Source organism: Pseudophryne corroboree, chromosome 10 (assembly GCF_028390025.1).
Source record: "Pseudophryne corroboree isolate aPseCor3 chromosome 10, aPseCor3.hap2, whole genome shotgun sequence".
NCBI lineage: Eukaryota > Metazoa > Chordata > Amphibia > Anura > Myobatrachidae > Pseudophryne > Pseudophryne corroboree.
This window is the reverse complement of record NC_086453.1, coordinates 2,871,565-2,898,806: the sequence shown is the minus strand read 5'-3', so window position 1 is coordinate 2,898,806 and position 27,242 is coordinate 2,871,565. Positions and strand designations below refer to the sequence as shown.

The 27,242-nt window shown below is 56.6% G+C and overlaps 1 protein-coding gene across 8 annotated transcripts in view; it reads right to left on the bottom strand.

Moving 5' to 3' along the window:
• LOC134965708 (ephrin type-B receptor 2) overlaps positions 1–27,242 on the bottom strand; it is a 393,650-nt gene that overhangs the window by 182,721 nt on the left and 183,687 nt on the right. For all 8 annotated transcript variants that reach the window (XM_063942016.1, XM_063942018.1, XM_063942019.1 and 5 more), the window contains exon 3: positions 23,253–23,937. In XM_063942016.1, coding sequence (XP_063798086.1) covers positions 23,253–23,937 — 685 coding nt within the window. The remainder of the gene's footprint in view (positions 1–23,252; positions 23,938–27,242) is intronic.

Sequence of the window (27,242 nt, the reverse complement as noted above, 5' to 3'; positions counted from 1 at the left end):
GGGAGGACACCAGGCTCTCAGGCGGCTTCCAGGAGATACATGGAGCAGGTGCTGGTACCTGGGCTGGAGGACATTTAAGGTCTCTAGACCATATTTCCAATGCACTAAATAATTCCTTCCAGACGGAGCAGCCTCAGCAGCACCCGGATTCTGTGACCGCTCACCTGAGTGTATGGGGACCTCACCTGAGAGGAGGGTGGGGTAGGTGACAGCATCGTACCTCCTACGTGACCCCTTACAGGTGATGGCCAGGCACCATGTCCCCCCCTCATGTCTGTGATAACAAGGGCAGCACTGGGGGCTCTCCTCCCTCACAGGCGGCCATACTGGGCGTGGTCCTGTGCCACACACACACATGGGGGGGTGTAAGGTGGCACATGGTGATGTACTATAACCAGCGCTGTCTGACACTTACAAGGAACCTCGCTATGTATGAAAGCAGATACAGAAAAGTCACTTTTCTCTCCACTGTCTGCAGACATCTAGCAGTATGCGTCAGCACGGCGATGATAAATCATCTGCTGTAATTACCTGCCGGCATGCGTACACACCTGCAGCGAGCGTGGGGTCCGGCGGCACATAGGAGATTGTGCAGAGCGCTGTATTTTCTCTCCCCCACGCCTGTGGCTGAGTGCTACAGATTCCTGGCGCTATAGTACATCGGTCCACAGAGGGTCCCCATCAGCCTGGGTCCACAGGGCGCCCCCATCAGCCTGGGTCCACAGAGGGTCCCCATCAGCCTGGGTCCACAAAGGGTCCCCATCAGCCTGAGTCCACAGAGGGTGCCCATCAGCCTGGGTCCACAGAGGGTGCCCATCAGCCTGGGTCCACAGAGGGTCCCCATCAGCCTGGGTCCACAGGGCGCCCCCATCAGCCTGGGTCCACAGAGGGTCCCCATCAGCCTGGGTCCACAGACGGTCCCCATCAGCCTGGGTCCACAGAGGGTCCCCATCAGCCTGGGTCCACAAAGCGCCCCCATCAGCCTGGGTCCACAGAGGGTCCCCATCAGCCTGGGTCCACAGGGCGCCTTTATCAGCCTGGGTCCACAGAGGGTCCCCATCAGCCTGGGTCCACAGAGCGGCCCCATCAGCCTGAGTCCACAGAGCGGCCCCATTACACACTGGAAGAGGATCCCTGGGCGACAGGAAGGGTCCTACTCGCCACAGACCCCAATCAGAGAATGCAGTAATGTGATATCTACAGGACGAGCGGTGTGAACACTGTAAGTAAGGGCAATCTACTGGTAATTAATGACTTATGACGACATCTGGCTGACACGCCCAGCGACTGGAGTCCGTGGTGCACCACAAGATCCACGCTAACAGTAAAAGTCTTCCAGGAAATGTTTGGAAGGGATGAGATGTGGGGAGGGGGTGGGGGGCATCTGTTTTACATCCCCACTGTCTGTTCTCCATCTCCCCCCAGATTCCTCTATCCTACAAATACTTTCCCTTTTTTAACCAATTTCAAAAAAGCTTTTAAGCCTCCCCTGTGATTCATATCGGTGTCCTCCGCGGCTTCTTCCAACGCAGAGGGAGGAGAGCGAGGCCAAAAATAATTACCAGCCGTGTAAGAATCACTGAGCCCAAATAATAAAATACTTGGCGTGTTCCGCGTCTCTCAGATCACTGGGAAATGTATTATAAAGCTGCAATAACACAATTACTCACAGGCCACTGATTAAACATGGCGGGGGAAAAAGCCCCATCCCCAAAACCCTGCTCACCACAGCAGCGTCACCCTATCCCAACACCCTGCTCCCCACAGCAGCGTCACCCTGACCCCTATCCCCAAAACCCTGCTCCCCACAGCAGCGTCACCCTGGCCCCTATCCCCAATACCCTGCTCCCCACAGCAGCATCACCCTGGCCCCTATCCCCAATATCCTGCTCCCCACAGCAGCGTCACCCTGGCCCCTATCCCCAAAACCCTGCTCACCACAGCAGCGTCACCCTGAGCCCCTATCCCCAATACCCTGTTCCCACAGCAGTGTCACCCTGACCCCTATCCCCAATATCCTGCTCCCCACAGCAGCGTCACCCTGAGCTCCTATCCCCAATATCCTGCTCCCCACAGCAGCATCACCCTGGCCCCTATCCCCAATATCCTGCTCCCCACAGCAGCGTCACCCTGGCCCCTATCCCCAAAACCCTGCTCACCACAGCAGCGTCACCCTGAGCCCCTATCCCCAATATCCTGCTCCCCACAGCAGCGTCACCCTGGCCCCTATCCCCAATATCCTGCTCCCCACAGCAGCGTCACCCTGAGCTCCTATCCCCAATATCCTGCTCCCCACAGCAGCATCACCCTGACCCCTATCCCCAATATCCTGCTCCCCACAGCAGCGTCACCCTGACCCCTATCCCCAATATCCTACTCCCACAGCAGTGTCACCCTGACCCCTATCCCCAAAACCCTGCTCCCCACAGCAGCGTCACCCTGACCCCTATCCCCAATACCCTGCTCCCCACAGCAGCGTCACCCTGAGCTCCTATCCCCAATATCCTGCTCCCCACAGCAGCGTCACCCTGACCCCTATCCCCAATATCCTGCTCCCCACAGCAGCATCACCCTGGCCCCTATCCCCAAAACCCTGCTCCCCACAGCAGCGTCACCCTGAGCCCCTATCCCCAATACCCTGCTCCCACAGCAGCGTCATCCTGACCCCTATCCCCAATATCCTGCTCCCCACAGCAGCGTCACCCTGAGCCCCTATCCCCAATATCCTGCTCCCCACAGCAGCGTCACCCTGAGCCCCTATCCCCAATATCCTGCTCCCCACAGCAGCGTCACCCTGAGCCCCTATCCCCAATATCCTGCTCCCCACAGCAGCGTCACCTTGAGCTCCTATCCCCAATACCCTGCTCCCACAGCAGCGTCATCCTGACCCCTATCCCCAATATCCTGCTCCCACAGCAGCGTCATCCTGGCCCCTATCCCCAATACCCTGCTCCCACAGCAGCGTCACCCTGAGCCCCTATCCCCAAAACCCTGCTCCCCACAGCAGCGTCACCCTGACCCCCTATCCCCAATACCCTGCTCCCCACAGCAGCGTCACCCTGAGCTCCTATCCCCAATACCCTGCTCCCCACAGCAGCGTCACCCTGAGCCCCTATCCCCAATATCCTGCTCCCCACAGCAGCGTCACCCTGAGCCCCTATCCCCAAATCCCCTGCTCACCACAGCAGCGTCACCCTGGCCCCTATCCCCAATACCCTGCTCCCCACAGCAGCGTCACCCTGAGCCCCTATCCCCAATATCCTGCTCCCCACAGCAGCGTCACCCTGAGCCCCTATCCCCAATATCCTGCTCCCCACAGCAGCGTCACCCTGAGCCCCTATCCCCAATATCCTGCTCCCCACAGCAGCGTCACCTTGAGCTCCTATCCCCAATACCCTGCTCCCACAGCAGCGTCATCCTGACCCCTATCCCCAATATCCTGCTCCCACAGCAGCGTCATCCTGGCCCCTATCCCCAATACCCTGCTCCCACAGCAGCGTCACCCTGAGCCCCTATCCCCAAAACCCTGCTCCCCACAGCAGCGTCACCCTGAGCCCCTATCCCCAAAACCCTGCTCACCACAGCAGCGTCACCCTGACCCCTATCCCCAAGTCCCCTGCTCCCCACAGCAGCGTCACCCTGAGCTCCTATCCCCAATACCCTGCTCCCCACAGCAGCGTCACCCTGAGCCCCTATCCCCAATACCCTGCTCCCCACAGCAGCGTCACCCTGAGCCCCTATTCCCAATATCCTGCTCCCCACAGCAGCGTCACCCTGAGCCCCTATCCCCAATATCCTGCTCCCCACAGCAGCGTCACCCTGAGCCCCTATCCCCAAATCCCCTGCTCACTACAGCAGCGTCACCCTGGCCCCTATCCCCAATGCCCTGCTCCCCACAGCAGCGTCACCCTGAGCCCCTATCCCCAATACCCTGATCCCCACAGCAGCATCACCCTGAGCTCCTATCCCCAATACCCTGCTCACCACAGCAGCGTCACCCTGAGCTCCTATCCCCAATATCCTGCTCCCACAGCAGCGTCACCCTGGCCCCTATCCCCAAATCCCCTGCTCACCACAGCAGCGTCACCCTAGCCCCTATCCTCAATATCCTGCTCCCCACAGCAGCGTCACCCTGGCTCCTATCCCCAATACCCTGCTCCCCACAGCAGCGTCACCCTGAGCTCCTATCCCCAATATCCTGCTCCCCACAGCAGCGTCATCCTGACCCCTATCCCCAATATCCTGCTCCCACAGCAGCGTCATCCTGACCCCTATCCCCAATATCCTGCTCCCACAGCAGCGTCATCCTGACCCCTATCCCCAATATCCTGCTCCCCACAGCAGCGTCACCCTGAGCCCTATCCCCAATATCCTGCTCCCCACAGCATCGTCACCCTGAGCCCCTATCCCCAATATCCTGCTCCCACAGCAGCGTCACCCTGACCCCTATCCCCAATACCCTGCTCCCCACAGCAGCGTCATCCTGACCCCTATCCCCAATATCCTGCTCCCACAGCAGCGTCATCCTGACCCCTATCCCCAATATCCTGCTCCCACAGCAGCGTCATCCTGACCCCTATCCCCAATATCCTGCTCCCACAGCAGCGTCATCCTGACCCCTATCCCCAATATCCTGCTCCCCACAGCAGCGTCACCCTGAGCCCCTATCCCCAATATCCTGCTCCCACAGCAGCGTCACCCTGGCTCCTATCCCCAATATCCTGCTCCCCACAGCAGCGTCACCCTGGCCCCTATCCCCCAATATCCTGCTCCCCACAGCATCGTCACCCTGGCCCCTATCCCCAATATCCTGCTCCCCACAGCAGCGTCACCCTGAGCCCCTATCCCCAATATCCTGCTCCCCACAGCAGCGTCACCCTGAGCTCCTATCCCCAATATCCTGCTCCCCACAGCAGCGTCACCCTGAGCCCCTATCCCCAAAACCCTGCTCCCCACAGCAGCGTCACCCTGAGCCCCTATCCCCAAAACCCTGCTCCCCACAGCAGCGTCACCCTGAGCCCCTATCCCCAAAACCCTGCTCCCCACAGCAGCGTCACCCTGAGCCCCTATCCCCAATATCCTGCTCCCCACAGCAGCGTCACCCTGGCTCCTATCCCCAATACCCTGCTCCCCACAGCAGCGTCACCCTGGCTCCTATCCCCAATACCCTGCTCACCACAGCAGCGTCACCCTGAGCTCCTATCCCCAATATCCTGCTCCACACAGCAGCATCACCCTGGCCCCTATCCCCAAATCCCCTGCTCACCACAGCAGCGTCAACCCTGGCCCCTATCCCCAATATCCTGCTCCCCACAGCAGCGTCACCCTGGCTCCTATCTCCAATACCCTGCTCCCCACAGCAGCGTCACCCTGAGCTCCTATCCCCAATATCCTGCTCCCCACAGCAGCGTCATCCTGACCCCTATCCCCAATATCCTGCTCCCACAGCAGCGTCATCCTGACCCCTATCCCCAATATCCTGCTCCCACAGCAGCGTCATCCTGACCCCTATCCCCAATATCCTGCTCCCCACAGCAGCGTCACCCTGAGCCCCTATCCCCAATATCCTGCTCCCCACAGCAGCGTCACCCTGAGCCCCTATCCCCAATATCCTGCTCCCACAGCAGCGTCACCCTGACCCCTATCCCCTGCTCCCCACAGCAGCGTCATCCTGACCCCTATACCCAATACCCTGCTCCCACAGCAGCGTCACCCTGACCCCTATCCCCAATACCCTGCTCACCACAGCAGCGTCACCCTGAGCCCTATCCCCAATACCCTGCTCCCACAGCAGCGTCACCCTGAGCCCCTATCCCCAATATCCTGCTCCCACAGCAGCGTCATCCTGACCCCTATCCCCAATATCCTGCTCCCCACAGCAGCGTCACCCTGGCCCCTATCCCCAATATCCTGCTCCCACAGCAGCGTCATCCTGACCCCTATCCCCAATATCCTGCTCCCACAGCAGCGTCATCCTGACCCCTATCCCCAATATCCTGCTCCCCACAGCATCGTCACCCTGGCCCCTATCCCCAATATCCTGCTCCCCACAGCAGCGTCACCCTGAGCCCCTATCACCAATATCCTGCTCCCCACAGCAGCGTCACCCTGAGCTCCTATCCCCAATATCCTGCTCCCCACAGCAGCGTCACCCTGAGCCCCTATCCCCAAAACCCTGCTCCCCACAGCAGCGTCACCCTGAGCCCCTATCCCCAATACCCTGCTCCCCACAGCAGCGTCACCCTGAGCCCCTATCCCCAATATCCTGCTCCCACAGCAGCGTCACCCTGGCCCCTATCCCCAATACCCTGCTCCCCACAGCAGCATCACCCTGAGCTCCTATCCCCAATATCCTGCTCCCACAGCAGCGTCACCCTGAGCCCCTATCCCCAAAACCCTGCTCCCTACAGCAGCGTCACCCTGAGCCCCTATTCCCAAAACCCTGCTCCCCACAGCAGCGTCACCCTGAGCCCCTATCCCCAATACCCTGCTCCCCACAGCAGCGTCACCCTGAGCCCCTATCCCCAATATCCTGCTCCCACAGCAGCGTCACCCTGGCCCCTATCCCTAATACCCTGCTCCCCACAGCAGCATCACCCTGAGCTCCTATCCCCAATATCCTGCTCCCACAGCAGCGTCATCCTGACCCCTATCCCCAATATCCTGCTCCCACAGCAGCATCATCCTGACCCCTATCCCCAATACCCTGCTCCCCACAGCAGCGTCACCCTGGCCCCTATCCCCAATACCCTGCTCACCACAGCAGCGTCACCCTGGCTCCTATCCCCAATATCCTGCTCCCCACAGCAGCGTCACCCTGGCTCCTATCCCCAATATCCTGCTCCCCACAGCAGCGTCACCCTGAGCCCCTATCCCCAATATCCTGCTCCCCACAGCAGCGTCACCCTGACCCCTATCCCCAATACCCTGCTCCCACAGCAGCGTCACCCTGAGCCCCTATCCCCAATATCCTGCTCCCCACAGCAGCGTCATCCTGACCCCTATCCCCAATATCCTGCTCCCCACAGCAGCGTCACCCTGAGCCCCTATCCCCAATATCCTGCTCCCCACAGCAGCGTCACCCTGACCCCTATCCTTTCCTCTCCCTAACGCCCTTACACAACTTACCCCAAAACTCACTTTACAGCCCAGCTCTGAGCCCCACCCAAACCTAACCCCTTGGCAGCTGCCTGCAGGCACCTGGCCACATAGCATTATCTCACGCTGCTCTTCTATGTAACACAGGGAATGTCAGTCTTCCTTTCCTGACCAGCACCATGAGTGGCGGAGAAGAGGAGAGAGAGGACGGGGGAGGGGAGAGAAGCGCAGAGGACGGGGGAGAGGCGAAAGGATGGGAAGGGGAGAGAGGCACAGAGGACAGGGGAGGGGAGAGAGGCACAGAGGACAGGGGAGGGGAGAGAGGACGGGGGAGGGGAGAGAGAAGAGGACAGGATAGGGGAGAGAGAAGAGGACAGGATAGGGGAGAGAGAAGAGGACAGGGAAGGGGAGAGAGGACAGGGTAGGGGAGAGAGAAGAGGACAGGATAGGGGAGAGAGAAGAGGACAGGGTAGGGGAGAGAGAAGCGCAGAGAATGGGGGAGGGGAGAGAGAAGCGCAGAGGACGGGGGAGGGGAGAGAGAAGCGCAGAGGACGGGGGAGGGGAGAGAGAAGCGCAGAGGACGGGGGAGGGGAGAGAGAAGCGCAGAGGACGGGGGAGGGGAGAGAGGACGGTGGAGGGGAGAGAAGCATAGGGGAGGGGAAAGAGAAGAGCAGGGGAGGGGAAAGAGAAGAGCAGAGGACGGGGGATGGGAGAGAGGATGGTGGAGGGGAGAGAAGCACAGAGAATGGGGGTGGGGAGAGAAGCGCAGAGGACGGGGGATGGGAGAGGGGATGGTGGAGGGGAGAGAGGATGGTGGAGGGGAGAGAAGCACAGAGAATGGGGGTGGGGAGAGAAGCGCAGAGGACGGGGGATGGGAGAGAGGATGGTGGAGGGGAGAGAAGCACAGAGAATGGGGGTGGGGAGAGAAGCGCAGAGGACGGGGGATGGGAGAGAGGATGGGCGTGGGGAGAGAAGCGCAGAGGATGGGGGAGGGGATAGAGAAGAGCAGAGGACAAGGGAGGTGAGAGAGAAGAGCAGAGGATGGGGGAGGGGAGAGAGAAGAGGTGAGAGAGAAGAGCAGAGGACAGGGGAGGGGAGAGTGGATGGGGGAGGGGAGAGAGAAGAGCAGAGGATGGGAGAGAGAAGAGCAGAGGATGGGGAGAGAAGAACAGAGGATGGGGGAGGGGAGAGAGAAGAGCACAGGACTGGGGGTGAGAGAGAAGGGGACGGGGGAGCGGAGAGAGGACGGGGGAGCAGAGAGAGGACTTGGGAGGGGAGAGAGAAGAGGACAGGGGAGGTGAGAGAGAAGAGCAGAGGACGGGGGATGGGAGAGAGAATGGTGGAGGGGAGAGAAGCGCAGAGGACAGGGGAGGGGAGAGAGAAGAGCAGAGGATGGGGGAGGTGAGAGAGAAGAGCAGAGAACAGGGGATGGGAGAGAGGATGGTGGAGGGGAGAGAAGCGCAGAGGACAGGGGAGGGGAGAGAGAAGAGCAGAGGATGGGGGAGGTGTGAGAGAAGAGCAGAGGACAGGGGATGGGAGAGAGGATGGTGGAGGGGAGAGAAGCGCAGAGGACGGGGGATGGGAGAGAGGATGGTGGAGGGGAGAGAAGCCCCGAGGATGGGGGTGGGGAGAGAAGCGCAGAGGATGGGGGAGGGGATAGAGAAGAGCAGAGGACAAGGGAGGTGAGAGAGAAGAGCAGAGGATGGGGGAGGGGAGAGAGAAGAGGTGAGAGAGAAGAGCAGAGGACAGGGGAGGGGAGAGTGGATGGGGGAGGGGAGAGAGAAGAGCAGAGGATGGGAGAGAGAAGAGCAGAGGATGGGGAGAGAAGAACAGAGGATGGGGGAGGGGAGAGAGAAGAGCACAGGACTGGGGGTGAGAGAGAAGGGGACGGGGGAGCGGAGAGAGGACGGGGGAGCAGAGAGAGGACTTGGGAGGGGAGAGAGAAGAGGACAGGGGAGGTGAGAGAGAAGAGCAGAGGACGGGGGATGGGAGAGAGAATGGTGGAGGGGAGAGAAGCGCAGAGAATGGGGGTGGGGAGAGAAGCGCATTGACGGGGGGTGGGAGAGAGGATGGTGGAGGGGAGAGAAGCGCAGAGGACAGGGGAGGGGAGAGAGAAGAGCAGAGGACGGGGGATGGGAGAGAGAATGGTGGAGGGGAGAGAAGCGCAGAGAATGGGGGTGGGGAGAGAAGCGCATTGACGGGGGTGGGAGAGAGGATGGTGGAGGGGAGAGAAGCGCAGAGGACAGGGGAGAGAGAAGAGCAGAGGATGGGGGAGGTGAGAGAGAAGAGCAGAGGACAGGGGATGGGAGAGAGGATGGTGGAGGGAGAGAAGCGCAGAGGACGGGGGATGGGAGAGAGGATGGTGGAGGGGAGAGAAGCGCAGAGGACAGGGGAGGGGAGAGAAGCGCAGGGGAGGGGAGAGAGAAGAGCAGAAGACGGGGGAAGGGAGAGAGGATGGTGGAGGGGAGAGAAGCGCAGAGAATGGGGGTGGGGAGAGAAGCGCATTGACGGGGGATGGGAGAGAGGATGGTGGAGGGGAGAGAAGCGCAGAGGACAGGGGAGGGGAGAGAGAAGAGCAGAGGATGGGGGAGGAGAGAGGAGAGCAGAGGGCGGGGGAGGGGAGAGAGAAGCGCAGAGGGCGGGGGAGGAGAGAGGAGAGCAGAGGGCGGGGGAGGAGAGAGGAGAGCAGAGGTCGGGGGAGGGGAGAGAGAAGCGCAGAGGGCGGGGGAGGGGAGAGAGAAGCGCAGAAGGCGGGGGAGGGGAGAGAGAAGCGCAGAGGGCGGGGGAGGGGAGAGAGAAGTGCAGATGGCGGGGGAGGGGAGAGAGAAGCGCAGAGGACAGAGAAGGGAAGAGAAGCGCAGAGGACAGGGAAGGGGAGAGAAGCGTAGAGGACAGGGAAGGTGAGAGAAGCGCAGAGGGCGGGTAGAAGAATAGAGCCGCAGAGAACGGGGAAGGGGAGAGTAGCGCAGAGGACGGGGGAGGGGAGAGAAGCGCAGAGGACGGGGGAGAGGCGGAAGGATGGGAAGGGGAGAGAGGCACAGAGGACAGGGGAGGGGAGAGAGGCACAGAGGACAGGGGAGGGGAGAGAGGACGGGGGAGGGGAGAGAGAAGAGGACAGGATAGGGGAGAGAGAAGAGGACAGGGTAGGGGAGAGAGAAGCGCAGAGAATGGGGGAGGGGAGAGAGAAGCGCAGAGGACGGGGGAGGGGAGAGAGAAGCGCAGAGGACGGGGGAGGGGAGAGAGAAGCGCAGAGGACGGGGGAGGGGAGAGAGAAGCGCAGAGGACGGGGGAGGGGAGAGAGGACGGTGGAGGGGAGAGAAGCATAGGGGAGGGGAAAGAGAAGAGCAGGGGAGGGGAAAGAGAAGAGCAGAGGACGGGGGATGGGAGAGAGGATGGTGGAGGGGAGAGAAGCACAGAGAATGGGGGTGGGGAGAGAAGCGCAGAGGACGGGGGATGGGAGAGAGGATGGTGGAGGGGAGAGAAGCACAGAGAATGGGGGTGGGGAGAGAAGCGCAGAGGACGGGGGATGGGAGAGAGGATGGGGGTGGGGAGAGAAGCGCAGAGGATGGGGGAGGGGATAGAGAAGAGCAGAGGACAAGGGAGGTGAGAGAGAAGAGCAGAGGATGGGGGAGGGGAGAGAGAAGAGGTGAGAGAGAAGAGCAGAGGACAGGGGAGGGGAGAGTGGATGGGGGAGGGGAGAGAGAAGAGCAGAGGATGGGGAGAGAAGAACAGAGGATGGGGGAGGGGAGAGAGAAGAGCACAGGACTGGGGGTGAGAGAGAAGGGGACGGGGGAGCGGAGAGAGGACGGGGGAGCAGAGAGAGGACTTGGGAGGGGAGAGAGAAGAGGACAGGGGAGGTGAGAGAGAAGAGCAGAGGACGGGGGATGGGAGAGAGAATGGTGGAAGCGCAGAGAATGGGGGTGGGGAGAGAAGCGCATTGACGGGGGATGGGAGAGAGGATGGTGGAGGGGAGAGAAGCGCAGAGGACAGGGGAGGGGAGAGAGAAGAGCAGAGGATGGGGGAGGTGAGAGAGAAGAGCAGAGGACAGGGGATGGGAGAGAGGATGGTGGAGGGGAGAGAAGCGCAGAGGACGGGGGATGGGAGAGAGGATGGTGGAGGGGAGAGAAGCGCAGAGGACAGGGGAGGGGAGAGAGAAGAGCAGAAGACGGGGGAAGGGAGAGAGGATGGTGGAGGGGAGAGAAGCGCAGAGAATGGGGGTGGGGAGAGAAGCGCAGAGGACGGGGGATGGGAGAGAGGATGGTGGAGGGGAGAGAAGTGCAGAGGACAGGGGAGGGGAGAGAGAAGAGCAGAGGATGGGGGAGGGGAGAGAGAAGAGCAGAGGACAGGGGAGGGGAGAGAGAAGAGCAGAGGACAGGGGAGGGGAGAGTGTATGGGGGAGGTGAGAGAGAAGAGCAGAGGACAGGGGAGGGGAGAGTGGATGGGGGAGGTGAGAGAGAAGAGCAGAGGACAGGGGAGGGGAGAGTGTATGGGGGAGGTGAGAGAGAAGAGCAGAGGACAGGGGAGGGGAGAGTGGATGGGGGAGGTGAGAGAGAAGAGCAGAGGATGGGAGAGAGAAGAGCAGAGGATGGGGGAGGGGAGAGAGGACGGGGAGGGGAGAGAGGACGGGGAGAGGAGAGAGGGCAGGGGGAGGGGAGAGAGAAGAGCAGAGGACGGGGGAGGGGAGAGAGGACGGGGGAGGGGAGAGAGGACGGGGGAGGGGAGAGAGGACGGGGAGGGGAGAGAGGACAGGGGAGGGGAGAGGACAGGGGGAGGGGAGAGAGAAGAGCAGAGGATGGGAGAGAGAAGAGCAGAGGACGGGGGAGGGGAGAGAGGACGGGGGAGGGGAGAGAGGACGGGGGAGGGGAGAGAGGACGGGGGAGGGGAGAGAGGACGGGGGAGGGGAGAGGACAGGGGGAGGGGAGAGAGAAGAGCAGAGGATGGGAGAGAGAAGAGCAGAGGATGAGGGAGGGGAGAGAGGATGGGGGAGGGGAGAGAGGACGGGGGAGGGGAGAGAGGACGGGGGAGGGGAGAGAGGACGGGGGAGGGGAGAGAGGACGGGGAGGGGCGAGGGCAAGGGAAGGGGAGAGAGGGCAGGGGGAGGGGAGAGAGAGCAGGGGGAGGGGAGAGAGAAGAGCAGAGGACGGGGGAGCGGAGAGAGGACGGGGGAGGGGAGAGAAGCGCAAAGGAAGGGGGAGGTGAGAGAGAAGTGCAGAGGGTGGGGGAGGTGAGAGAGGACGGGGGAGGGGAGAGAAGCACAGAGGACGGGGGAGGAGAGAGGAAAGCAGAGGGCGGGAGAGGGGAGAGAGAAGCGCAGAGGGCGTGGGAGGAGAGAAGAGAGCAGAGGGCGGGGGAGGGGAGAGAGAAGAGCAGAGGATGGGGAGGGGAGAGAGAAGAGCAGAGGATGGGGAGGGGAGAGAGGGCAGGGGGAGGGGAGAGAGGGCAGGGGAGAGAGAAAAGCAGAGGACGGGGGGGTGAGAGAGAAGAGGACGGGGGAGGGGAGAGAAGCGCAAAGGACGGGGGTAGTGAGAGAGAAATGCAGAGTGTTGGGGAGGTGAGAGAGGACAGGGGACGGGAGAGAAGCGCAGAGGACGGGGGAGGAGAGCAGAGGGCGGGAGAGGGGAGAGAGAAGCGCAGAGGGTGGGGGAGGTGAGAGAGGACGGGAGAGGGGAGAGAAGCGCAGAGGACAGGGGAGGAGAGAGGAGAGCAGAGGGCGGGGGAGGGGAGAGAGAAGCGCAGAGGGCGGGGAGGAGAGAGGAGAGCAGAGGGCGGGGGAGGAGAGAGGAGAGCAGAGGTCGGGGGAGGGGAGAGAGAAGCGCAGAGGGCGGGGGAGGGGAGAGAGAAGTGCAGATGGCGGGGGAGGGGAGAGAGAAGCGCAGAGGACAGAGAGGGGAAGAGAAGCGCAGAGGGCGGGTAGAAGAATAGAGCCGCAGAGAACGGGGAAGGGGAGAGTAGCGCAGAGGGCTGGGAAGGGGAGAGTAGCGCAGGGGGCGGGGAGAGAGAAGCGCAGAGGGCGGGGAAGGAGTGAGTAGTGCAGAGGACAGGGAAGGGGAGAGAAGCGCTGAGGGCGGGTAGAAGGATAGAGCCGCAGAGGGCGGGGGAGGAGAGAGAAGCGCAGTGGGCGGGGGAGGAGGAAAGAGAAGCGCAGAGGGCGGGGGAGGAGAAAGAAGCGTAGAGGGCGGGTAGAAAGACAGAGCCGCAGAGGGCGGGGGAGAAGAGAGAAGCGCAGGGGGCGGGGGAAGGGGAGAGGAGAGCAGATAAGGGGGGGATTAATGTTGGTCATGTGACACTGGAGGTGAATATACGGTTGCGCGGCCATTCCTGGAGATTGTCCTCTGGAGGAGTAGCGACGCCAGCTCACAGCTTCCTGTCTACACTACAAGGTGAGGCTGATGGAAGTGCTGGGTGACCTGCAGACAATGATGATGGGATGATGAAGATTTATGAGGCCCAGACACGGGAGGTTATTGTCCTCCAGCAGTAAGGGGAAGAGGTGCAGCTCCTGTGCAGGGGAGAGCGGAGGGAAGGTGGACAGGCAGTGAGAGAACTTGGAGGAGGAATCAGAGGCAGGAAGCCATTACTCCTCACCCGTGACACTGGCCACCGGGAGACAGTGACCTCTGAGGAGATGACCTGGCCATGAGGGCCTCACACTGTCTACAGTCAGCAGCTCTACACAGACGTCTCCCTCGCCTTGAAGCTTGCAATCTAATATTGGTGTCTGGGGTGTGTGAGATCTGTTACATGGAAGAGGACACAATTTCCAGCCCCGCACCCTCTATGGGTCAGCCAAGTCCATGCGGTATACAGCGGAGGTAGCTAGTGCCACTTCAGGGCGCCGTCAGCCCGCACTGGGGACCGGTAGTACACGGACTGCCAGGGGCACGTCGCCCAGTCTATAATTTCTTATATTATTATGTAAGTACATACGACCTGTTTCTGAGCGCGCTTCCCACGATAGGAAATCTGTGGAACATCCGTCTGCCGCACTAATGCCTCCAGCCTCACCCATGGCGCACGAGTTGCTACGGATGGTGTAGTGGTCAGCATTGCTGCCTCACAGCACTGAGGTCATGGGTTCCATTCCCACCATGGCCCTAACTGTGTGGAGTTTGTATGTTCTCCCCGTACTTGCGTGGGTTTCCTCCGGGTACTCCGGTTTCCTCCCACAATCCCAAAATATACTGGTTATATAGGTTAATTGGCTCCCAACAAAAACGCCATCTCGCATCGCCCAGTCAGCGACATACGACCTAGATGTGCTCGGCGCTGAACGGCTCATCACTGCAGCAACTGTGTGCAGACATCGGTACCGGCGTGAGCCACAGACACCCCCCACACCCTGATTATACAGCGTGCAGAACGCCGACCTCACTCTACGCCAATCTTCCCGGTAAAAAGTAAGTCGCATGTGATGGAACCACTTATCTCCCACACCGCGCTGCCTGCGATACGGATACAGAAGCTCTGCAATTCCATGGACACGATGATGTTACGCCGCTCTGTAATTTGTGTGTTAATTGCAGGCTGTATTTATAAAACAAACTCCGCTCCGATACGCACGAGATAATTGGCCGCTGTGACGGAACGTAGATTCTGAGGACTATAGAAGACTACTCTCTCCTTCCACCCACCGGCATAAAGCGGTACACACGTAGGACATCCCGCGTTGCGATGGCGAAAGTCGGGACTGTTCCGTTTCCATCTGGTGCTGCTGTAGGAACGTTGTAACTATGAGAGTTTCCCCCATCAGGGGAGGCCAGCGCGCCATGTACCCGGCTTCTACGACGTTAATGTATGGTGAGATGCCCAGGCGCAGTGTGGACGGTACGGCATAAATCAGGCCTCTGCACTTATTACACCATTAGGGCGCCCAGGCTTTGCACGCCGGTATAATTTAGTGGTGCTGAAGCACATGTCATCTGCCTGGCGCGGCGGCAGCGTTCGGAGGGCTGCGCCCGGAGGCTCGGCTCCCTGGTAACCCGATCACAATAATATTTCCAGATATTACAAGCTGTAAATTGTCAGCAAGTCATCAGGGTCTCCCATGTCGGCGTCCGGGACCTGAGAAGCTGCTGGCATATTTATATGTGCACTGTAATGAGGTGCTGCAATCAGATATTGTGTGACATCCCGCAGCCAATCACAGCCGCTGACATCACCACCAGAAGCTCTGTGTCCCAGCAGCGGATTGGCTGGGGAAGGCCGCTGTCCCCACAGAGCTGCGTCTCTTCCAATTACATCCCCCAAACGTTCTGCAGCTAAAACAGATGTTCAGTGACATACGTGTTCCAGAGCTTCTGCTACCGGACGCCACTTCCTGAGCGCACATGTATGTAACACTGCGGTCATACACGCCTGCACACCCTTCCCCATCATTAACTCCATCAATGCCGCATGCAGAGGGTTAACCCTTCCCGGACCGGAAACAGCAATGCACCATCTGCTTTCTACATTCTCCGCAAGTTTCTAGAAAAGACTTTAACCTCTTCCTCACTATACAAACCTGATAACGCGCAGAGCCATCCGTCTTACAGGACCCAACGCGCAGAGCCATACGTCTTACAGGACCCAACGCGCAGAGCCATACGTCTTACAGGACCCAACGCGCAGAGCCATGCGTCTTACAGGACCCAACGCACCGAGCCATGCATCTTACAGGACCCAACGCGCAGAGCCATCCGTCTTACAGGACCCAACGCGCAGAGCCATACGTCTTACAGGACCCAACGCGCAGAGCCATACGTCTTACAGGACCCAACGCGCAGAGCCATGCGTCTTACAGGACCCAACGCACCGAGCCATGCATCTTACAGGACCCAACGCGCAGAGCCATACGTCTTGCAGGACCCAACGCGCAGAGCCATACGTCTTACAGGACCCAACGCGCAGAACCTATACGTCTTACAGGACCCAACGCGCAGAGCCATCCGTCTTACAGGACCCAACGTGCAGAACCATGCGTCTTACAGGACCCAACGCGCAGAGCCATACGTCTTACAGGACCCAACGCGCAGAGCCATCCGTCTTACAGGACCCAACGTGCAGAACCATGCGTCTTACAGGACCCAACGTGCAGAACCATGCGTCTTACAGGACCCAACGGGCAGAGCCATACGTCTTACAGGACCCAACGGGCAGAGCCATACGTCTTACAGGACCCAACGCGCATAGCCATACGTCTTACAGGACCCAACGCGCAGAGCCATGCGTCTTACAGGACCCAACGCACCGAGCCATGCATCTTACAGGACCCAAAGCGCAGAGCCATACGTCTTGCAGGACCCAACGCGGCAGAGCCATACGTCTTACAGGACACAACGCGGCAGAGCCATCCGTCTTACAGGACCCAACATGCAGAGCCATACGTCTTACAGGACCCAACGCGCAGAGCCATCCGTCTTACAGGACCCAACACGCAGAGCCATACGTCTTACAGGACCCAACATGCAGAGCCATCCATCTTACAGGACCCAACATGCAGAGCCATACGTCTTACAGGACCCAACGCGCAGAGCCATCCGTCTTACAGGACCCAACGTGCAGAACCATGCGTCTTACAGGACCCAACGCGCAGAGCCATACGTCTTACAGGACCCAACGGGCAGAGCCATACGTCTTACAGGACCCAACGCGCAGAGCCATATGTCTTACAGGACCCAACGCGCAGAGCCATACGTCTTACAGGACCCAATGTGGCAGAGCCATCCGTCTTACAGGACCCAACGCGCAGAGCCATACGTCTTACAGGACCCAACGCGCAGAGCCATCCGTCTTACAGGACCCAACGCGCAGAGCCATCCGTCTTACAGGACCCAATGCGGCAGAGCCATCCGTCTTACAGGACCCAACGCGCAGAGCCATACGTCTTACAGGACCCAACGCGCAGAGCCATCCGTCTTACAGGACCCAACGCGCAGAGCCATCCGTCTTACAGGACCCAATGCGGCAGAGCCATCCGTCTTACAGGACCCAACGCGCAGAGCCATACGTCTTACAGGACCCAACGGGCAGAGCCATCCGTCTTACAGGACCCAATGCGCAGAGCCATCCGTCTTACAGGACCCAACGCACAGAGCCATACGTCTTACAGGACCCAACATGCAGAGCAATGCGTCTTACAGGACCCAACGCGCAGAGCCATCCGTCTTCAGAGGACCAACGCACAGAGCCATACGTCTTACAGGACCCAACATGCAGAGTCATGCGTCTTACAGGATCCAACGCTCAGAGCCATACGTCTTACAGGACCCAACATGCAGAGCCATCCGTCTTACAGGACCCAACATGCAGAGCCAAACGTGTTACAGAACTCAACAGGCAGAGCCATACGCGTTACAGGACCTAACGCGCAGAGCCATACATGTTACAGGAACCAACGCGCAGAGCCAAACGTGTTACAGGACCTAATGCACAGAGACATACGTGTTACAGGACCAAACGTTCAGAGCTATATGCGTTACAGGACCCAATGCGCAGAGCCATTCGTCTTACAGGACCCAACGCAAAGAGCTATATGTTTTACAGAACCCAACGCGCAGAGCCATACATGTTACTGGACCTAACGCACAGATCCAAACGTGTTACAGGACCTGCCTGGGGGGTCATTCCGAGTTGATCACCAGATAAAAATGTTCGCTGCGCAGCGATTAAATGAAAAAGCGGCACTTCTGCGCATGTGACGTACTTTCACAACGGGCTAAGTAATTTTATACAAGGTCTAGCGACGCTTTTCAGTCGCACTGCTGGCCGCAGAATGATTGACCGGAAAGGGGCGTTTCTGGGTGTCAACTGACCGTTTTCCGGGAGTGTTCGAAAAAACGCAGGCGTGCCTGGAAAAAAGCAGGCGTGTCTGGGAGAACGCAGGCGTGGCTGGCCGAACGCAGGGCGTGTTTGTAACGTCAAATCCGGAACTGAACAGTCTGAAGCTGGGAGTAGGTCTGGAGCTACTCTGAAACTGCACAATTTTTTCTTGTAGTCGCTCTGCGATCCTTTTGGTCGCAATTCTGCTAAACTAAGATACACTCCCAGAGGGTGGCGGTTTAGCGTTTGCACTGCTGCTAAAAACTGCTAGCGAGCGAACAACTCGAAAGAACCCCCCTAATGCGCAGAAACATACGTGTTACAGGACCCAACGCACAGAGCCATACGTCTTACAGGATCCATCACGCTGAGCCATACGTCTTACAGGATCCATCGCGCTGAGCCATACGTCTTGCACAGTGGTACAAGTAGAAAAAATGTCTTATAGGTGTGGCCAAATGCCACATGGGGCGTGGCCAATGAAAATGGGGGTGTGATACACATATGGGGGGAGGGGCAGATTGGGTTAGGGTATTAGGGTACGTTTACTGGATTGGGTTAGGGTATTAGGGTCAGTTACTGGATTGGGTTAGGGTATTAGGGAGGGCCAGTTACTGGATTGGGTTAGGGTATTAAGGAGGGTCAGTTACTGGATTGGGTTAGGGTATTAGGGAGGGTCAGTTACTGGATTGGGTTAGGGTATTAGGGCGGGTCAGTAACTGGATTGGGTTAGGGTATTAGGGAGGGTCAATTACTGGATTGGGCTAGGGTATTAGGGAGGGTCAGTTACTGGATTGGGTTAGGGTATTAGGGCGGATCAGTTACTGGATTGGGTTAGGGTATTAGGGTCAGTTACTGGATCGGGTTAGGGTATAAGGTACGGTTACTGGATCAATTTACGGTATTAGGGTCAGTTACTGGATCGGGTTACGGTATTAGGGTCAGTTACTGGATCGGGTTAGGGTATTAGGGTACGGTAACTGGATTGGGTTAGGGTAATAGGGTCAGTTACTGGATCGGGTTAGGGTATTAGGGTCAGTTATCGGATTGGGTTAGGGTATTAGGGAAAGTTACTGGATCGTGTTAGAGTATAAGGTACAGTTAATGGATCGGGTTAGGGTATTAGGGTCAGTTATCGGATTGGGTTAGGGTATTAGGGAAAGTTACTGGATCGTGTTAGAGTATAAGGTACAGTTAATGGATTGGGTTAGGGTATTAGGGTACGGTTACTGGATTGGGTTAGGGTATTAGGGAGGGTCAGTTACTGGATTGGGTTAGGGTATTAGGGAGGATCAGTAACTGGATTGGGTTAGGGTATGGTTACTAGATTGGGTTAAGGTATTAGGGACGGTCAGTTACTAGATTGGGTTAAGGTATTAGGGAGGGTCAGTTACTGGATTGGGTTAGGGTATTAGGGAGGATCAGTAACTGGATTGGGTTAGGGTATGGTTACTAGATTGGGTTAAGGTATTAGGGACGGTCAGTTACTAGATTGGGTTAAGGTATTAGGGAGGGTCAGTTACTGGATTGGGTTAGGGTATTAGGGAGGGTCAGTTACTGGATTGGGTTAGGGTATTAGGGTCAGTTACTGGATTGGGATAGGGTATTAGGAACAGTTACTGGATTAGGTTAGGGTATTAGGGTACGGTTACTGGATTGGGTTAGGGTATTAGGGAGGGTCAGTTACTGGATTGGGTTAGGGTATTAGGGTACGGTTACTAGATTGGGTTAAGGTATTAGGGAGGGTCAGTTACTGGATTGGGTTAGGGTATTAGGGAGGGTAAATTACTGGATTGGGTTAGGGTATTAGGGAGGGTCAGTTACTGGATTGGGTTAGGGTATTAGGGTACGGTTACTAGATTGGGTTAAGCAGAGGTTCCCAAACTGTGTGCCGTGGCTCCCTGGGGTGCCTCGGGACACTTGCAGGGGTGCCCTGGGTTGGTGGTCCAGGACCAATTAAAATTATTCATGGTCAATATAATAGGTAAAACCAGTGCTGGTGGCTGCCAGTCATAAAATATGTGGCCAGACAGAAGCAAATCTTGTCCCTCACCACACACCTGACCCTAAGGATGACCTATAAACCCGATCTACTTAATGTAATATTTCTTTCTAAATTTCTCAATAGGAAATTTTTGGCCTAGGGGTGCCGTGAAAAAAATTCTGATATTCTAGGGCGCCGTGATTCAAAAAGGTTTGGAATCCACTGGGTTAGGGTATTAGGGAGAGTCAGTTACTGGATTGCGTTAGGGTATTAGGGTACGGTTACTGGATTGGGTTAGGGTATTAGGGTCAGTCACTGGATCGGGTTAGGGTATTAGGGTACGGTTACTGGATTGCGTTAGGGTATAGGGTACGGTTACTGGATTGGGTTAGGGTATTAGGGTCAGTCACTGGATCGGGTTAGGGTATTAGGGTACGGTTACTGGATTGTGTTAGGGTATTAGGGTACGGTTACTGGATTGGGTTAGGGTATAGGGTACGGTTACTGGATTGCGTTAGGGTATTAGGGTACGGTTACTGGATTGTGTTAGGGTATTAGGGTATGGTTACTGGATTGGGTTAGGGTATAAGATACGGTTACTGGATTGCGTTAGGGTATTAGGGTACGGTTACTGGATTGGGTTAGGGTATAGGGTACGGTTACTGGATTGCGTTAGGGTATTAGGGTACGGTTACTGGATTGGGTTAGGGTATTAGGGTCAGTCACTGGATCGGGTTAGGGTATAAGATACGGTTACTGGATTGCGTTAGGGTATTAGGGTACGGTTACTGGATCGGGTTAGGGTATTATGGGACATGTGCAGTAGCAGCCTGGCAAAGCATAACACAGAAGGACGTCCAGCATTTGGTGACGCCCATGGGTTCCAAACATCGGTCAGTCATTGTAATGATCAACATTGTATTTCTGATTATGTTAATAATTATATTTGATGGGACTGTGTATTATAATGGTTCAGATTCCTAAACGCTACATGCAATATTTTTGCTCAACCCCTGGAAGCAAAGCAGAAAGCCTGCGCTGTAATTACATCTCCAGTGTTTCATCTCTTACCCATTGTGGTGGCCCACGGAGCCCAGACTAGGAACATTGTGTCCGTGTCCCCATATATATAGGTGTAGGTAGACAGATACAGGGTTACCCCAGCTGTAACCTAGCGGTCTGGGGATGTAGGTATAAGAAACGTATTTATGGGTACCATGGACCCTGTATACAGAGACAGACACTACTAAATCCTCAGCAATGGTTCCACTTTCTATCATCCATCCAACTTCGGGATTCCTTGGCCAGTACCGTCTGTACATCATACCGCCTTTTATCTACGTAGAGATATTTATCATTGGCAGATAATAGGAGTGACGCCATATTACAGGGAGAACGGGTCACTGCCAGATTTAGGGTGAACGGGAAGGGTGACCCCCTTATAGAGATGTCTGAGAAATGCAGACCCCCGTTACACACATCAGCCCTGCATCTGCCAGTCACAAAACTCCCAGATTATACATCACATCACAATTCCAGATGATACATGATGACATCAGAGTTCCCATATGACACGGAATGACATCAGAGCCCCCATATTACACGGAATGACATCAAAGACCACATATTACACGGAATGACATCAGAGCCCCCATATTACACAGAATGACATCAGAGTTCCCATATGACACGGAATGACATCAGAGCCCCCATATTACACGGAATGACATCAGAGCTCCCACATTATATGGAATGACATCAGAGCTCCCATATTACACGGAATGACATCAGAGCCCCCAGATTACACGGAATGACATCAGAGCTCCCATATTACACAGAATGACATCAGAGCTCCCATATGACACGGAATGACATCAGAGCCCCCATATTACACGGAATGACATCAGAGCCCCCATATTACACGGAATTACATCAAAGACCACATATTACACGGAATGACATCAGAACTCCCATATGACACGGAATGACATCAGAGCTCCCATATTACACGGAATGACATCAGAGCTCCCACATTATACGGAATGACATCAGAGCTCCCAGATTACACGGAATGACATCAGAGCCCCCATATTACACGGAATGACATCAGAGCCCCCATATTACACAGAATGACATCAGAGCTCCCATATTACACAGAATGACATCAAAGCTCCCATATTACACGGAATGACATCAGAGCTCCCATATTACACGGAATGACATCAGAGCTCCCATATTACACGGAATGACATCAGAGCTCCCACATTACACGGAATGACATCAGAGCTCCCACATTACACGGAATGACATCAGAGCTCCCATATTACACGGAATGACAACAGAGCTCCCACATTACACGGAATGACAACAGACCCCCCATATTACACGGAATGACATCAGAACTCCCAGATTACACGGAATGACATCAGAGCCCCCATATTATACGGAATGACATCAGAGCTCCCAGATTACACGGAATGACATCAGAGCTCCCAGATTACACGGAATGACATCAGAGCCCCCATATTATACGGAATGACATCAGAGCTCCCAGATTACACGGAATGACAACAGAGCTCCCCGATTACACGGAATGACAACAGAGCTCCCAGATTACACGGAATGACATCAGAGCCCCCATATTACACGGAATGACATCAGAGCCCCCATATTATACGGAATGACATCAGAGCCCCCATATTATACGGAATGACATCAGAGCTCCCAGATTACACGGAATGACATCAGAGCTCCCATATTATACGGAATGACATCAGAGCTCCCAGATTACACGGAATGACATCAGAGCTCCCAGATTACACGGAATGACATCAGAGCCCCCATATTACGTGGAATGACAACAGAGCTCCCATATTACACGGAATGACAACAGAGCTCCCAGATTACACGGAATGACATCAGAGCTCCCATATTACACGGAATGACAACAGAGCTCCCAGATTACACGGAATGACAACAGAGCTCCCATATTATACGGAATGACATCAGAGCTCCCATATTACACGGAATGACATCAGAGCTCCCATATTACACGGAATGACAACAGAGCCCCCATATTATACGGAATGACATCAGAGCTCCCATATTATACGGAATGACATCAGAGCTCCCATATTACACGGAATGACATCAGAGCTCCCATATTACACGGAATGACATCAGAGCCCCCATATTATACGGAATGACATCAGAGCCCCCATATTATACGGAATGACATCAGAGCTCCCATATTACACGGAATGACATCAGAGCTCCCAGATTACACGGAATGACATCAGAGATCACCAGTAATATGGATATGATGTAACACGCCACACACACACATAAGAGAGAGAAATGAGATTGTTACCTCGGCAGACGGTTCCGTTCTCCACAGACTCGTACCCGGCCTTACACACACAGCGGCCTATGGGCACCAGCCACTCGCCATCGCCATTACAGTACAGTTTGATTGGCACATCCACTTCCTCTGCATGGAGTATACAGATGCCTCGTGCAGCCACTAGGGAGGTGCTCTCCGCTCCCGACAGTGTCTCCTGAAAGATCGCCCCATTCTGAATTACCCGCGGGCACTTTCTGTAATAAACTCTGACAGCGATAAGAGACATACAGCCGCCGTAGTCCTGAAACGCCAGGTAGAAGCCGCTCCTGGAAACTGGCCCAAAGCTCCGCACCTCCGTGTTAATCTTCATCACCCGCCCTCCCAGATCCACCTGGGAAAAGCTCTCGTCTGCAGCGATGGTGTCCACTTTGGACCAAGGATTCTCCATCCAGTTTGGAAAGGTCTTAGTGGCCGAGTCATAGTCAGACTCGTAGTAATAGAGGTTAAAGGTTTCCTTACAGGAGCCGGGAACTTTGGGAATACTGCTGCAGTCCCGGACGGAGAACTTCATTTCCACATGGATCCGGTGCGCGCCCCGCCGCTCTATGTACTGCGTCCGCAGCCAGTTGTTCTGACTGGATTCAAAGACGTTGCACACCTGGTACGTCCGGATGGTGTTCATGTTCTCATCGTATCCGCTCACCTCTTCCCACTGCGCCAACAAGAGAGACAGCAGAGTCATTCCATCACTGTACTAATGCCATCCTAGGGGGCGCTGTTCTACTGCTGCCTACACCACCACAACACGGGGTACACAGGGCGCAGTCATTCCATCACTGTACTAATGCCATCCTAGGGGGCGCTGTTCTACTGCTGCCTACACCACCACAACACGGGGTACACAGGGCGCAGTCATTCCATCACTGTACTAATGCCATCATCCTAGGGGGCGCTGTTCTACTGCTGCCTACACCACCGCAACACGGGGTACACAGAGCGCAGTCATTCCATCACTGTACTAATGCCATCATCCTAGGGGGCGCTGTACTACAGCTGCCTACACCACCACAACACGGGGTACACAGAGCGCAGTCATTCCATCACTGTACTAATGCCATCATCCTAGGGGGCGCTGTTCTACTGCTGCCTACACCACCACACCACGGGGTACACAGAGCGCAGTCATTCCATCACTGTACTAATGCCATCATCCTAGGGGGCGCTGTACTACTGCTGCCTACACCACCACAACACGGGGTACACAGAGCGCAGTCATTCCATCACTGTACTAATGCCATCATCCTAGGGGGCGCTGTTCTACTGCTGCCTACACCACCACAACACGGGGTACACAGGGCGCAGTCATTCCATCACTGTACTAATGCCATCATCCTAGGGGGCGCTGTTCTACTGCTGCCTACACCTCCACAACACGGGGTACACAGGGCGCAGTCATTCCATCACTGTACTAATGCCATCATCCTAGGGGGCGCTGTACTACTGCTGCCTACACCACCACACCACGGGGTACACAGAGCGCAGTCATTCCATCACTGTACTAATGCCATCCTAGGGGGCGCTGTTCTACTGCTGCCTACACCTCCACAACACGGGGTACACAGGGCGCAGTCATTCCATCACTGTACTAATGCCATCATCCTAGGGGGCGCTGTACTACTGCTGCCTACACCTCCATAACACGGGGTACACAGAGCGCAGTCATTCCATCACTGTACTAATGCCATCATCCTAGGGGGCGCTGTACTACAGCTGCCTACACCACCACACCACGGGGTACACAGAGCGCAGTCATTCCATCACTGTACTAATGCCATCATCCTAGGGGGCGCTGTTCTACTGCTGCCTACACCTCCACAACACGGGGTACACAGGGCGCAGTCATTCCATCACTGTACTAATGCCATCATCCTAGGGGGCGCTGTTCTACTGCTGCCTACACCACCACAACACGGGGAACACAGGGCGCAGTCATTCCATCACTGTACTAATGCCATCATCCTAGGGGGCGCTGTTCTACTGCTGCCTACACCACCACAACACGGGGTACACAGGGCGCAGTCATTCCATCACTGTACTAATGCCATCATCCTAGGGGGCGCTGTACTACTGCTGCCTACACCTCCACAACACGGGGTACACAGGGCGCAGTCATTCCATCACTGTACTAATGCCATCCTAGGGGGCGCTGTTCTACTGCTGCCTACACCACCACAACACGGGGTACACAGGGCGCAGTCATTCCATCACTGTACTAATGCCATCCTAGGGGGCGCTGTTCTACTGCTGCCTACACCACCACAACACGGGGTACACAGGGCGCAGTCATTCCATCACTGTACTAATGCCATCATCCTAGGGGGCGCTGTTCTACTGCTGCCTACACCACCACAACACGGGGTACACAGAGCGCAGTCATTCCATCACTGTACTAATGCCATCCTAGGGGGCGCTGTTCTACTGCTGCCTACACCACCACAACACGGGGTACACAGAGCGCAGTCATTCCATCACTGTACTAATGCCATCCTAGGGGGCGCTGTTCTACTGCTGCCTACACCACCACACCACGGGGTACACAGGGCACAGTCATTCCATCACTGTACTAATGCCATCATCCTAGGGGGCGCTGTTCTACTGCTACCTACACCTCCACAACACGGGGTACACAGGGCGCAGTCATTCCATCACTGTACTAATGCCATCCTAGGGGACGCTGTTCTACTGCTGCCTACACCACCACAACACGGGGTACACAGAGCGCAGTCATTCCATCACTGTACTAATGCCATCCTAGGGGGCGCTGTTCTACTGCTGCCTACACCTCCACAACACGGGGTACACAGGGCGCAGTCATTCCATCACTGTACTAATGCCATCATCCTAGGGGGCGCTGTTCTACTGCTGCCTACACCACCATAACACGGGGTACACAGGGCGCAGTCATTCCATCACTGTACTAATGCCATCATCCTAGGGGGCGCTGTACTACTGCTGCCTACACCTCCACAACACGGGGTACACAGGGTGCAGTCATTCCATCACTGTACTAATGCCATCCTAGGGGGCGCTGTTCTACTGCTGCCTACACCACCACAACACGGGGTACACAGAGCGCAGTCATTCCATCACTGTACTAATGCCATCCTAGGGGGCGCTGTTCTACTGCTGCCTACACCTCCACAACACGGGGTACACAGGGCGCAGTCATTCCATCACTGTACTAATGCCATCATCCTAGGGGGCGCTGTTCTACTGCTGCCTACACCACCACAACACGGGGTACACAGGGCGCAGTCATTCCATCACTGTACTAATGCCATCATCCTAGGGGGCGCTGTTCTACTGCTGCCTACACCACCACAACACGGGGTACACAGGGCGCAGTCATTCCATCACTGTACTAATGCCATCATCCTAGGGGGCGCTGTTCTACTGCTGCCTACACCTCCACAACACGGGGTACACAGGGCGCAGTCATTCCATCACTGTACTAATGCCATCATCCTAGGGGGCGCTGTTCTACTGCTGCCTACACCACCACAACACGGGGTACACAGGGCGCAGTCATTCCATCACTGTACTAATGCCATCATCCTAGGGGGCGCTGTTCTACTGCTGCCTACACCTCCACAACACGGGGTACACAGAGCGCAGTCATTCCATCACTGTACTAATGCCATCCTAGGGGGCGCTGTTCTACTGCTGCCTACACCACCACAACACGGGGTACACAGGGTGCAGTCATTCCATCACTGTGCTAATGCCTTCATCCTAGGGGGCGCTGTTCTACTGCTGCCTACACCACCACAACACGGGTACACAGGGCGCAGTCATTCCATCACTGTACTAATGCCATCCTAGGGGGCGCTGTTCTACTGCTGCCTACACCACCACAACACGGGGTACACAGGGTGCAGTCATTCCATCACTGTGCTAATGCCTTCATCCTAGGGGGCGCTGTTCTACTGCTGCCTACACCACCACAACACGGGGTAC